Raw genomic sequence first — 13338 nt, forward strand, 5'->3', positions numbered from 1 at the left:
TCCTGCTGTCCTTTGGGAACCAGGTAGTTTAGGATATGCACACACATGTGCTGACCACCCCCACATGCAGGGACTGGGCTTGCTCCAGCACAGCAGAGTTCACATGCCAGGGTCATGAGAAGTAGAACAGGCACCATTTCCTCTTCAGGCAGTGTTTGACTGAGCCATGAGGGGCCATGGAGCTGCTTGTTAGGGGACAGGGACTCACCTTTGGAGCAGCTGGAGCTGCACTGTCTGTTCTTTTGGGACCAAGAAGTAGGCACAGAAACCAGCCAGTGCATCTCATTGCCAGAATCATCACATGTATTTGGATCCCATCCTTATGTTTGGTTTTCCAAGTCAAGGAATTGTGTGTGGTTGGGCAGGGGATTCACATGTTGGAAGGAAACAGAAGCAGCTTGCTAAAAACCAGAGTTGGTGGCAGAATGCATGGGAGTTAGTGTTAAGTATCCAGCTAATCAGTCTCAGATGTCTAACCAGGTCTTGTATGTTCTGTGTTACCTTGTGTTAACTTTCAGTAGATCAGGAGAAGCTCTCCAAACACATCTGCATTTCAGCAAAACTCATGTTGTGCAAGAACTCTGTCCACTCTGCCTCAACATATGGGTCCGTGGCATGGAGAGCACTGTGAGGTCGAGCAGTGATTTGACATTCAGATCTACTCTGCCCCCTGCATCTGTGCTCCAGGGTAAGGATCAGAAATCCCAAGGAGCTGGTACAGGTGAGGTGAGCAGCACACTAGAGCCAGGCACAACTGTCAAAGGAGCTGTGGTGGGAACAACAGGCTTTGTAACCACCCTATAGTTTACAGCAGCTTGCAGCTACTGCCCGTGCAGAGCCACTTCATGGCACTTGGTGTCTGGCTCCATTTAGGCACCTGAATCTGTGGGAGTTCAGCATCTAAAGGCCCATGTGGATCTGTGTGAAGCTCAGGGCAGATCCAGCTGAGATAATTTTGGCCTGCAGACAGTGCTTGCTCAGCATGGACAGGAAGCCCTGCACATTGCAACCCTGCACTGCACAGGGCAGTCTGGCCCCTTCTCAGGGTCCAGTGCTGGCTGCACCAACTTGAGTTGCCGGAGCCCACAGTTTAATCTCGAGGGCAGAGTTTAAATTGGTCATTGCAGAGGAGCTGTCTGGACAACTGAAAACACCAGGAAGGGCAGCAGAGATGTACTTGGTTCACCCTCCACACCCACAGATTCAGGTGTCTCCTGGCTGGGAGCTGGCAGCTCCCTCCTGCCCTGCTGTGCCCAGGCAGTGCTCCCTGCCTGATCCAGATGCTGTGGGTCCAGCACTGCTGGCTCTGGAGGTGAGGGCTGCACAGTGTCTGTGCCTTTCTGGGGACTCTTGCTCTGAACTGGGGGTCCCAGGCAGAGCCTCAGCTCAGCTGCTGCCTGCAGTGATGGCTCCAGAAGTTCTGCCCTCAAAGGCAGTGTGGTTGGAGGTGCAGGACAGTCAGCTGGGTTTGCCACGCAGGCAGTGCCTCAGTAGCCATGTCCTTGCTGCAAACATGCCCCTCATTGCTCTGCCTGGGATGCAGTGCTGAGAGTGGCATAGAACACAGACCAAGGCAGATGTATGGGCTAAGAAAAGGGAAGTGAAAACTCCAGTTCTCCCCTCTCTGATGCAGGTTGCCAGAAATGGCTTTTCTCCATCCCACCTTTGAGGGTTTAGAGTGGGAAAGATCTCTGGATCCATCTCAGAGTAGCTGACAGGGAGCTTGGGTCACAAATCTCCAGAGCAAATCAGCCTCTATGGCTGTTTCTGTGCATGGGAACACGCAGGGGTAATTGATTTCAGGTCTCCTCCTCACACGTAGCTAAATGTGAGGACCAGAGAAGGCAGGAATGGGGCAGTTGGTGCTAAGTATCCTAATGCAGTGTTTCTTCTCAGTCTGGGATTTAATTATTCACCATGGAGACCTACAGGGGGTAGAACAGACATGGAAAATATGAAAATTCAGAGGGTCTGGCAAGGGATTGCAAATGGGATGGCACGACACCAAGGCCTGGGAACTGCAGGTGGGGCAGCAGGAGGGGTCCCAGGGACTTACTAATCTGGAGTGTTGGGACATGAAGGGAAGGAGAGGCAGGGGCCATGGCTGGCTGGTCACTTCAGCTGCAGCATGGTGAGGGAGAGCAGGGCTGCAGGGCCATGTCACGCTGGCTCCCTGAGCTGCCTGGTTGAGGAAGTTGTCTGCAGCCCAGTTTCCTTTCCCTCTCGGTGCTACTGAAACAGGAAGCTGGAGAGCTGAGGCTGCCTGAGCGTTACAGGGACACACAGGCAGCGCTGGCAGCTCCTCCGCGGGCATCTAGGCTTCCCCCAGCCATGGATCAGTGCTGGTACCACGGCAATATCACTCGCTCCAGAGCTGAAGACCTGCTCTCCAAAGTAGGCAAGGATGGCAGCTTCCTTGTTCGGGCCAGCGAGTCCATCGCTTCGGCGTACGCGCTCTGCGTGCTGTGAGTACAGCTCCCACCCCTCACAGCGGCGGGATGGAGCCTGGTACCCTCCTGGGCACCCATCACCCTCTGGCTCAGCCTGTGTTTGACCCACCCGCTTGCATGGTGCTGTGTCCCACTTGGCAAAAGGCTTGAGATAGTTCCTGGAGCTGACTGTGCTACGCTTGGGGCAGTGCTGATCCTTCCTGTGGTGGCTCAGCGGGTGAATATTTCATGTGGGAAACAGGCAGAGGCAAGGAGTGCTGGTGGCCCTGACCCCCATTCTGAGCTGGGTGTCTGAGGGCAGTGGTCTTTCTGGAGCCAGGAGGAGGCTGATTTGAAGGTGAAGTCACCTGGCTGTGCATTGCTGGCAGGGCGGACAGCAGCTCTCTGCTTGGGAGAGATCACAGTCCTCTGCAGGACCCTGCTCTGCCTGCCAGAGCATTGCTGCTGCTGCCATTATGCAGCAGATTAAGGAAATTTATTCCATCCTTACCCCACATTAAATTCCCGGTTTGCTTTCTTCCTGAAAGTGTATTTCTTAAAGTGGTGAAGGTGATGCTGCTGGTGGTGCGTCCAGTGTGACTGTTTCAGACCAGCTTCTGGAGGGGGAGCTGGGGCTGGGCAGCACTGGGGCTGGCAGGGAGCACGGGTGTGCACCCAGGGCAGGGGCCTCTCTGCCTACCTTTCGGTGTTGGTAATCACAGGGGAAGAGTTTTGTCTTTCTGGAGAGCAGAGCAAGAAGGGTGGCTGCAGGTGGATGGCCAGGACCAGCAGGAGAACCCAGGCACAATCGTGTCGCACAAGCTGAGGGCCCAAACTGCAGGTTAGGGAATGTTTTACTAAACCAGGCTGTTGCTGCTGTTGATGTTTTAGTATCACCCCTTTGATTTGCCTTGAACCACTAGATACACAAAATATTTTTACCAGCGATGGTGGGGATTATAGAAAGGGAAGGTGCTGCAAAAATGTCGGCTAACCTGCATTTGAATAAGTTTTTCCATTGTCACTGTTTACGCAGCCAACTTTGAAAGTCTTTTGTGACTTGAGAGACGGGGCAGCGGGAAATAGAAACAATATAATGACCAGGATTTTCTGAACCGGGAGCCAAAGGTTCTTAAACCCCTTCTGAGGTAGCTAACACGAATGGCTCCATTAAAGCTCTGGGGAGTGCCCAGCCTGGCCAGCCAGGAGCTGCTGGATCTGCAGCATGAGGGGCTGGTGGTCATTGCGGCCCCAGAAGTGTCACCCAGGCTGCTGCCAAAGAGCCTAACAAGCTTTCGGCTTGTGCTGCTTTGCAGTTGGTTTGTGAAGAGAAAGGGTTAAAAGTGGTGAACAAGTTTTCCCCTCAGACTGTCATCTTGACAAAAGGGCAGCTTTGCTGAAGCCAGAAGCTTCCTCAGAGATGTATCAGTTTCAGCTGTGTCATGGGCGGGAAAGTGTTTGAATTCTGAGCTCTTCAGTCACTTCTGTTTAAAAAAACAAGAGGCTGGACACAAAGAATGAAGGAGAGAGGGCAGCTGAAAGCCTGGCTGCAAAAGTTTTTCACAAAGGGAGAACCATGTTGAAAGTGAGAAAATGTCAGCTGTGTATAGATAACGAGAACAAAAAAACCCACAGAAACATGAAATTTGCTCTGAAAAAGAAGTGTCATATTCTACAAAGCTCTAGTATTTATTGGGCAGATCAGTCAAAATCCTGCAAAAGCACTTATTTTTAATTATTATTATATCATAGAACGAAATAGTGGTTTTCCTGAAGAGCTGCCTTAGTAAAACAGAGTTTATATAAATATAGACAAGCAGGGGAAGTGTGTTTGCAGGGCCTTGCAAGAGTCCCTCCCCTCCTTGTCTGAAACTTCAGAGCACCAGTGTCACCTTAGCAGAGAGCTGAGCAGCCCCAGAGGCTGGAGAAGGTCCCTCCCAGCTCTGCTGTCCTCTGCTGCCCCATAAAAGGCAAGAAGCAAAGCCTTTTTCCTCCTCCTCCTCTCTCTCTGCCTGGATCATTTGATCTGCCACTTTGTTGGCATGAAACAGACTCTTGAACTTACATGGAGGGGAATGCCTGGATCCTGAAATCAAGGTTCACAGCTGCCTGCACCAGGACCCTGAGCAGGCTCCTCCAGGGGTTCATCCTTCAGGGGATCTTCTCTTGGTGTGCAAATGGCTGCAGGTTTAGCACTTCTAGAGAAGACCCTCAGAGGCCAGCTGTGGCTTTGGGACCCCTCTCAGACGGTGCTGCTCACGGGGCACTGCTCTCACGGGGCTCTCAGCGCCCTGCTTACCATGGCAGTCCTGTCTAGGACTTCCAGGTGCTTTCCATGTGCACATCATCACTTATGCATAAAATCATGTACAGCAGGAAAGGGGCCTTGTCCCCATTCCTTCTCTGGTTGGTTGAGAGGACAGGGGAATGACAAAATACTTGGAGACACATTTAAGCTGAGATTGATATTGTATTTATCCCCCACAGAGCCAGCCTGAACAATGGTTTGGCAAAGCTGAACTTACACCTGATTTTTAGGGAGGACTTGGAATGTGATAGTAATTGGGACCACATAATTTGACAGTCAGGATGCTGAGGAAAGAAAGCCTAAGGGTAGAAGTGGGGTACAAATCCCAGTCTTCTCCATCCACATGCACCAAATTAGAGGACTGTTAAAGAGGATTCCTGCTTAGGAAGTGCTCCTCCCTGTCTGTCTTGCCCAACAGCCTTTCTTTCCCCAGTCTTCCACCAATCTTACCTGTTCCTAACTTAAACCTCTTTGCTAGTATTAGGTATGACAGCAGCCTGGTAAGGTCTGTGAGATGGGGCACCTTCTATGAAGGTAACAAGGAGGTCCTCTTGTGATGCAAGAGCCATTGAGCTGGTTGGTTTATCAGTTTCATAATCTACACACACACAAATTTTCTGTGATCAACTGCATGAGCAGTTCTGCTTAGCCCTGTTTGCATATCAGCAGGAGGAAATGGTGTAAGAGAACTGCATTGACAGATAAAAGCAAACCCTTCCCTGGGGCATGTCCTCATCTGGCGTTGATTGGTGAAATGAGCAGCATTGTGACAATCCAGAGCAGTTGGGGAGCATGTCTGTGACTCCCAGCTCTGTACCAGGTCCCCAGGTGTCTGAATGAGTAGGAGTCTGTGTCTTACGTTGCTTGGTAGAGTGGTACTGAGCTCTGGGAACAGTTCTAATTCTTCTGTGTCCTTTGTATTCATGCCACCAAAAGATACACGTTCATATGGATCCATGGCAAAATCCTCCAAACACCTGGAAAAACTCAGCTGTGATTTATGAGCAGTTTCTTTTCATTTCCAATTGCTCTTTGTGTGTCCTGGATAAGGCTGCCTCAATTCCTAGCAATGTCCCTCTCTCCTCCATGGGGTGCTTCTGAAAGGCACAGGATGCATAGACTCACAACATAATCCTAAAAGAGATGAGGATGTTTTAATGATCTGCCTGATGTCCCATGGCTGGGGCTTGACCTCAGTGTACATGTCATGTACATGTCATGACAATCCCACAGTGTTCCTGTTGCAGCCAAGGAAGCTCTGAGAGGGGATTCCATTTTCTCCTTTGAGAGGAAGGGGTTGAAACCAGCATCATTTGCAAGCTTAAAGCCATAATATTGTGTGTTTTAAGCAGGTGCTTTGCAGGTGACTTAAAAGATCTGATCAATCTGTTATTCTCTTGGGAGAAAGATAACAAAAAATAATGTTTTTAGTCAAGCCTTCTTGGGCCAGCTCCAGAAAGCTCAGCAGTTGCTGAGGGAGGTCATGCCCTTGAGCTCGTGTGTTCTGATGTGGTCCCCTGGGCAGAGGACTCCTCCACTCCCCTTAAATAAGAATCAAATTTAATTTAGCTGGGACACAATGTTCCTTATGGCTGATCTACAGATGCATGTGTATAGTGTGCATCTGCACCAGGATGGTGAGGTGGGGTTTCCATGAGGCTATTGTTCAGGATTTGTGTGTGTGGCTACCAACCTGCTGTCTTCCTATGATCTACCTGAAATCTAGTATTTGTTTTTTCCACTACAAGTCGATGCACATACTCACCACCCTTTGGTTTACTCACTCCTTGCTGATTTTCGCCCTGTGTCTTTCAGATTTCTGCTTTTTCATTCCTTCCTGAGACACCCACACTACTGACAGCTAAAGCCATTTGGTGTTTTATTTCTTTCCAGCCAGAAGAAGAGTTGAGTAACTCACTCTGAGGCTGATGCTGATATCACTTTCTGCAGTGACATCTGCAAACATGTCTCAGTGACCAGGAGCACTTCAGGTTTATGTTAGTTCACAGACTCTAGGGAAAGAAAGAAAGATAAATGTTTAAAACCCTTGTGCATGAAGCCATCTGTGTGTCTTGGGATCTTCCAATACCTTTTCTCATGGGGAGGGGTGCCACAGTGTGATTCTCTTCTGGAGATGGTCTAACCATAACTCCTCTGATCTGTTCCAGGTTCCGGAATTGCGTTTACACCTACCGAATTCTGCCTGATAAAGAAAATAAGCTAATTGTCCAGGTAAGCCCTGCTGGGTACCATCACATCTCACAAAGCACCTAAGGCTGCTCACTGCTTTTTTCGAAGTAGTCCTAACACCAAGAGAAAAAGGATATATGGAGTTTAGCTAATGCCCTTGGCCAGCCCAGCACTAGTCTCCAGTCCACTGCTACAGAGATTTCAGTCTCTGGGCTGCTGTCCTGGCCCTTGGCAAGCTCTTCAACATGTGTGCCCCAACTCAGTGGTACTGCTGTGTTTTATGTAGCTAAGAACCTCAGCCTGAGGAGTATCTTTCCCACTCAGGGATCTTTTCAGTCACAATTTATCTACACCTGGAGAAGGTGAATTGAGTTGTGGTCTCAGCATCCAGAAAATACCTGGATTGAGGGCAGGAGCTTCAGACCTCCCATTTATTCCTATTCTGCTTTAGGACCCTGAACAGGCTGCTTCCCTTTCCTGTATCACCTCTCAGCCTTTGTTTTCTTGATACAGATAATGAAGCTTGGGGTGGGGAGGGAAGCCTGGGCTCTTATGGCCCCAAGAAGTGGGCAGGCAGTGGGGGCTGTCACCTGTCCATCCTCTCAGCACAGCCCACACTGCATGGACATTCCCTAAAAAAAAGGAAATAGGAATGCCTGTGCTACCCCCTTGCCTCAGGCTGAGGTTCTGAGGTTCTATCTGGTGGGTCTGCATTTGTTCCTTCCTAGATCAGATGGCAATTCACTTTCCACACTATGAACAGAAATTTCTACCAGCTCCTCGAGCAGCTCACACAGCTCACGTGAGCCACGTTGCTTCTGTATTTCCTCACGAGCTTCAGGGGCATCAGTTTTTCTTTGAGATCTGCCCCAAAAAGGCAGCATATCTGAAACCAGAGTGATCAGGTTAGTGAGGACAGTTGGGTGCTGGCAGGTTTCTTTCAGCTGTGGGCTGTTGATAAGAATTGTGGATTGTGTGTCCTGGGTGCACACACAGCCTGGCTCCCCTGAGATCCCCTTTTGGGTGGCTCAGGCTGCTCTCAGAAGCCCCACTCTGCACAAACACAGCTGTATGGCCACTAAGGCCACAGGGCTATGTGCCCAGGGCCAGCCACCAGCACAGGGTTCCAGATGGTCTCACCAGCTCCAGCTGCCATCCCCGGAGCTGCTGGGATATCTCTGCCTTGCTTGCCACAGCACTTCTGTTTCCTGTTTAGTAGCAGGGGGACACCTGCTCCACAGCATGTGCTGCAGGCTACTTGTGGTAATACTCCATTTTCCCCCATCAGCTGATGGATCTCAGCCTTATTGTCCTCAGTGATGTGTTTTGGCATATTGGTGTCATGATGTAAGTCCAGAAGGTGACATGGTGTTTAGCTTTATTTGCAGAACCCAGAGCAGCTGCTGAGATCAGGATCCTGCCATGCCAGATAGCTCACCAGGGAAACATCCCAGGCAGGGTGTGTTGGGGACACCCAAGCCACAGGTACAACAGTGGAAGTCCCACAACAGCTCTGTGGCAGAGCCAGGCCCTGCTAATGATGTCCTTGCTGCTTGCAGGTGCACTGTGGTGAGGAAGGGAGCCTGTGAATTCTGACTTGCAGAGGCTTGGGGTACCAGTTTGGCAGCTGCTTTGCCTTTTAGAAACAAGAACAGAAATGATCATATGTTGATTTCCCACCAGAAGAAGAAAGGAAGGTCAGGGTTACCTGCAGAAGCAGCTCCACACCCCACGCTTTGCCCTAATGTGCCAAGGATGGGTCTGTGCAGCCTGGGCAAGGGTATTGTTGTTATTGTTGTTTGGGTGAGTGGGTTGTGTTGCCTGTGTGGGTTGTGTTGTTTCCCCCCTTGGGGGATGGTTGGACTAGGTGATCTTAGAGGTATTTTCCAGTTGTGACAATTCTCTGATTCTGTGAAATATGATCTAGCCAAACATCTTACAAACCCAAACCAGTTTATAAGATTCTCCTAGGGCTTGTGCTGTGAGTGTGAGGGATTTCTCCTGTTTATATATAGTGGGATGCAGAGGGGCTGTGGTGGAAAACCTTTGGGTGCTGGGTTGCCAGGAGCTGTAGGTTGCATGTCAGGAGTAGGCTAAATAAAGTGTGTTGTTAACTCATGGTTTGAAGCCACACACCTCCTGGTTTTGCTGCTTGATTCTAGCTCAGGGGGAGAGGCAGAAGGACTGGATGCTTCTGAGGAGAGACATAGAGTTGTTAACTGAGGCTCAGCAAAACATTTCCACAGTGTTGGCTGTAGTTCCTGGCCAGACTTTTCTGGTTGGTTGTCTGTTGACTTCTGGAAAAAAAACAAAAACTATTTCATGTGTATGAAAATATCAGATTTTTTAAAGGAATAGTTGGCCTGGGCAAGGGTGTAAAAGGGTTGAACAGGAAGGAGTTTTGACTGTTTTAAAAAAGAACAGCAAAAGAGAAAGAGTCTGCTAACCCTATGGAATTATATCAGGTGTTAAAGCAGCCATCAGTAGACTCTTAGAAGAATTAGAATTTCTGGATTGAAAGAAAGAAAATTAAAAAAAGACATAGGAAAGCTTTGGTACTAAATCCTGAGATTAGTCTGTATTAGTGACAAATTTGGGCCCTGGTGGTGCAGTGTGACCTTTCATGCCTGCACAGTGCCCCTTCCTGAAGCTAGCAAACTTGTCTTCCTGCCCAGCTCGGGCTGTTGTCTGTCAGGCATTTGCATGATGACATCAGGTTCAGGAGATGTGCAATATCACAGCTACAGGCACAGCATTTCTGACATGACAGCTCTCCCTCTGTCACTCTGTGGAAGTTCAACTTTAAAATTGCTTCACTTTTTTTTTTTTTTTTTTTTTTTTTTTTTTTTTTTTTTTTTGAGTCTGTGCAAGCAGATTTAATTTTTCTATTTTGGAAGTAGAGCCTAGTCCAGCACCAGGGAGTGATACTCAGTGTCATTTTTCTGCATGGTTAAATCAACTGTTGAAGCACAGGTAGCAAAAAAAAAGAGAGAAGTGCATATTTTTGCATTCAGGGTGCACACTTTTGCATTCAGACTGAAGCAAAAAAAAATTTGCATATGTCCCTCCAGCATTTCAAGGCATGCTCTGTGATCTGCAATTTGGCTTCTGCATCTGCAGCAGCTGTAGAGCAGGTAGCATGGCCAGGAACTCCTCCTGCCTGCCCCATCTGGAATCAAACTGGTATGCTCCCAGAACACACTAGGGGTTACAGCCATGGGCTTTTTTCTTTAAACACAAATATAAATTATTTTTTCTTTCTTTTCTGGGACTACTGAATTTTTCTCCTTCCATGACTTGAGACTTAAAAACATAGGCCGAAAAAAATAAATCTGTGGCTTGGATGAATCAAACTTGCATCCTGCTGATGAAAACTTATTTCAGGAATGGGGGGGAGGAGTAAGAAAACCCCCTTGAAACACAGGCTTTGTAACAGTGAGTAGAGATTTTGTCCGCAGGCTGAGAACAATCAGTCATCAAGATATGTCTCTTAGCCTGCAGACTCTCACTCTAGTAAAACATTGAGAAGCTGAGGCAGGAAGAAACGGCAAAAAACAGTAACAGAGATCCAGGAGCAGGGGTACAAGGCTGGAAATCAGCTTCCCCTGGGTTAGCTTGCTGCAGGTCACAGCTGGGGTGCTTCTCTTTCTTCTCCATAAAAACAAACATGATTTTCCCTTGCTCAAATGGGGAGGCAGAATTAATGCAGAGTTGGTGAAGGTTTGGGGACAAGCTGAGCGTAACGATGTCTGTGCAAAGAGGGGTGGAGCAGCAGAGGAGCCCTTGGCAATCACTAAACACTAGAAGCAAACCAAAGACACTCTGTTCTTTCTAAGCCAGGTATCTATGGTCAGTTCTTGCCATACAGATTCACAGAAGACAGCTCTTTCCCATTCTATCACTTAAAGCATCTCATTTATGCAACTGAATTGTCAGTATTACCCTCATCACTGCACAGTCTGGATTCCTTGGGAAATTGTAGTGTCTCTTTAACGAGGGGAAGTACTCTTGTACCCACTTCACAAATGGAAACTCAGTCCCAGCCTGAGGATTGGGTGATCAAAAATAATTTGCAATAGCTGTCCCTTGCTAGCCTTACCAGATCAGAGAATGTGTGACGGTGCATCAAGTGCTCATCCCTCCTCAGCTGAGATGTGCACTCCAAGCTGTCATGTTCTCAAAGCTGAGCTGTTATCTCCATAGTCAGTGGGGAAGAACCATGTTTCTGAGCTGGGTGGGCTAAATTGTCCATGGTAGGTCATGTTCCTCTCTGCTGCCTGAAGAGGAGCCCTCAGGCTGCCAGACTTGGCAGGCTGCAGTTGGGTTTCCCGATGACTCCTGCTCACAGCAAGAAGGCGCTGAGGTCTAAAGCTGCTGTTGAAAACCTGTGCTACTGCCTCTGCCTGATGCTTCATCCTCTCTTGCCTTCACATGCTGCCAATTTAAAAAGCAATTGTCCAAAGGACAAGCTGCCTTATGTGTGAGGGTGCTCCTAATAGGTGGAGAGAAGGCAGAGGACACTGGTTTTGGCTGGTATGGGGTCCTGTGGTGCCATTGCTGACCCTTCCCCCCCATAGAGCTCTGGTTCATCTCAGCCAGGAGCTCACAGCTCGTTTATCTGATGGCTGTTTGGCAATCTAGCTGCAGTGCGGGCAGACATTTCTCAGTGGCAGCAAGCTTGCATCTCAGTTGATGCCAGTAGCCTGTGAGAGAGCGCTTCATGGGCCGTTCATGGGATCAGGCACTTCCCTCGGCCACTCCATGCAGAGGCTGGGGAGATACCCTGATGGACAGAGGGCAGCTTTGCACAGACAGGGCTGCCACCACAGGCCCTTGGTGAAAGCCACAGAGAGAGAGAGCCAGCCTAGCACTTACAGGAGCAGCTTTAGCTTTTTGAGAAAGGTGGAGTCTCCTCAGGAAACTGGGGCATCTGCAGAGCAGGCTTGGGTGGTTCAGTGCCACAGACAGGTTTGCTAGCCACGTGCTGCATCCCCCTGTGCTGGGCACAGCCTGGCCTGAGGCTGGGGAGGGTGCAGCCTTCCAGTCCTTGCCTGTGCTGCTTTAGCTCAGTCCTGTCACCTTCCCATTCTGTGACCCAGAACTTCACCATGTTTGTCCACCAGCCCAGGGCTCGGCCTCACTGATCACTGCTGCTTCCTTCTGCTAACGGTGCTCCTACCCTCTCCTTCTTGCCAGCCTGTTGTTGCTGTGGTTTTACCCTTCAAGTACCCTTCAGTCTGCTCTTCCACTCACACCAGTGCCAGAGCTCTGGCCTCAACTGGCCTTGAAATGCTGTGGGCTGCCAAAGACCAAGGCTACAGTTACCCACCAGGGTGTCTGTGCTTCCAGGCTGCCCCGCAGGACAGGGCAGAGGCTGAGCTTGGCTTCAGGAATCACTTTACATTTTCAAGCAAACTGAAAAAATAGAAATTAAAAAAAGAGCATTCAGATCAAATGTTTTGGTTTGATTTTGAACTTTTTACTCTTCATCACAGTGTTGCCAATGTTATTTCAGATGGAAAAACTGTATCATCCTTTTGAAAAAGTCCAGATAAGCAATTTCAAACTTGTCACCCCTTTTTTTTTCAATTAATGGGGTAGAAGGAGGTTGTATGAAGACCATGCCTTGCACAGCACATGCTGCAGACCCCTGAATTGTTATTATTAAACTTTTTTTTTTTCATTTTCTTTGAGCAAACCTGCTTGCCCAGCTGCAGGGTTTGGGTGCTGCATTGTGAGGAGGAGCTGCAAGAAGCTGCCGCCTTCTCACACTGCGTAAGAGGCTGCACTACAGTGTGGAAAACATGAGTATTTTGAAAGTCACTGGCTGTCAGTTTCTTTCCGTTTCACCTTCCTGGGCTGTCCTGGCTGCCCAGCTCCCCAGCAGAAAGCAGCAGGGTGGGTGAAGATGGCAGACATTAATTCTGCAGCTCCAGTGCCAGATCATGGTCCCTGTCAACACAAGCACTGTTGAGGTTCTTGCTGAAATTCACTGTTGCTGCCAGGGCTTTTTTTGAAATTACTTGTATTTATACTTATACTTGATACTTGTTGCAAAGGGAGGGGCTGACCCTATTTACTTGTAGGTTTTGCTGATCAGCTGGCCTTTTTTTTTTTTCCTTCTTTTTTTCTGGTAACGTTTTGCACCGTGGCAGGCAGTTGCAGGCACAGGCAGGCAGGGCAGGGCAGGGCAGGGCAGGGCAGCAGACAGCACGCAGGGCAGGGCAGGGCAGGGCAGGGCAGGGCAGGGCAGCAGGCAGCACGCAGGGCAGCAGGCAGGGCAGGGCAGCAGGAGAGCTGTGGCTCACTCCCTCAGGTGACACTGGGCTGGAGGTTACCCTGCCCTCACAGCACTGACCCCCAGAAGGTAGGAGAGCCCATAAATACTGTATGTAATAAAGTTTCAGCAGG

General features: G+C 49.2%; 1 protein-coding gene across 1 annotated transcript in view; it reads left to right on the forward strand.

Moving 5' to 3' along the window:
• The first annotated feature begins 2331 nt into the window (after positions 1-2331).
• INPP5D (inositol polyphosphate-5-phosphatase, 145kDa) overlaps positions 2332-13338 on the forward strand; it is a 67114-nt gene continuing 56107 nt past the window's right edge. Inside the window, exons 1-2 of the mRNA XM_009993539.1 lie at positions 2332-2465; positions 6906-6969. Coding sequence (XP_009991841.1) covers positions 2332-2465; positions 6906-6969 — 198 coding nt within the window. The remainder of the gene's footprint in view (positions 2466-6905; positions 6970-13338) is intronic.

This window comes from Chaetura pelagica, unplaced genomic scaffold (genome assembly GCF_000747805.2).
Source record: "Chaetura pelagica isolate M959 unplaced genomic scaffold, ChaPel_1.0 scaffold192, whole genome shotgun sequence".
Taxonomy (NCBI): domain Eukaryota; kingdom Metazoa; phylum Chordata; class Aves; order Apodiformes; family Apodidae; genus Chaetura; species Chaetura pelagica.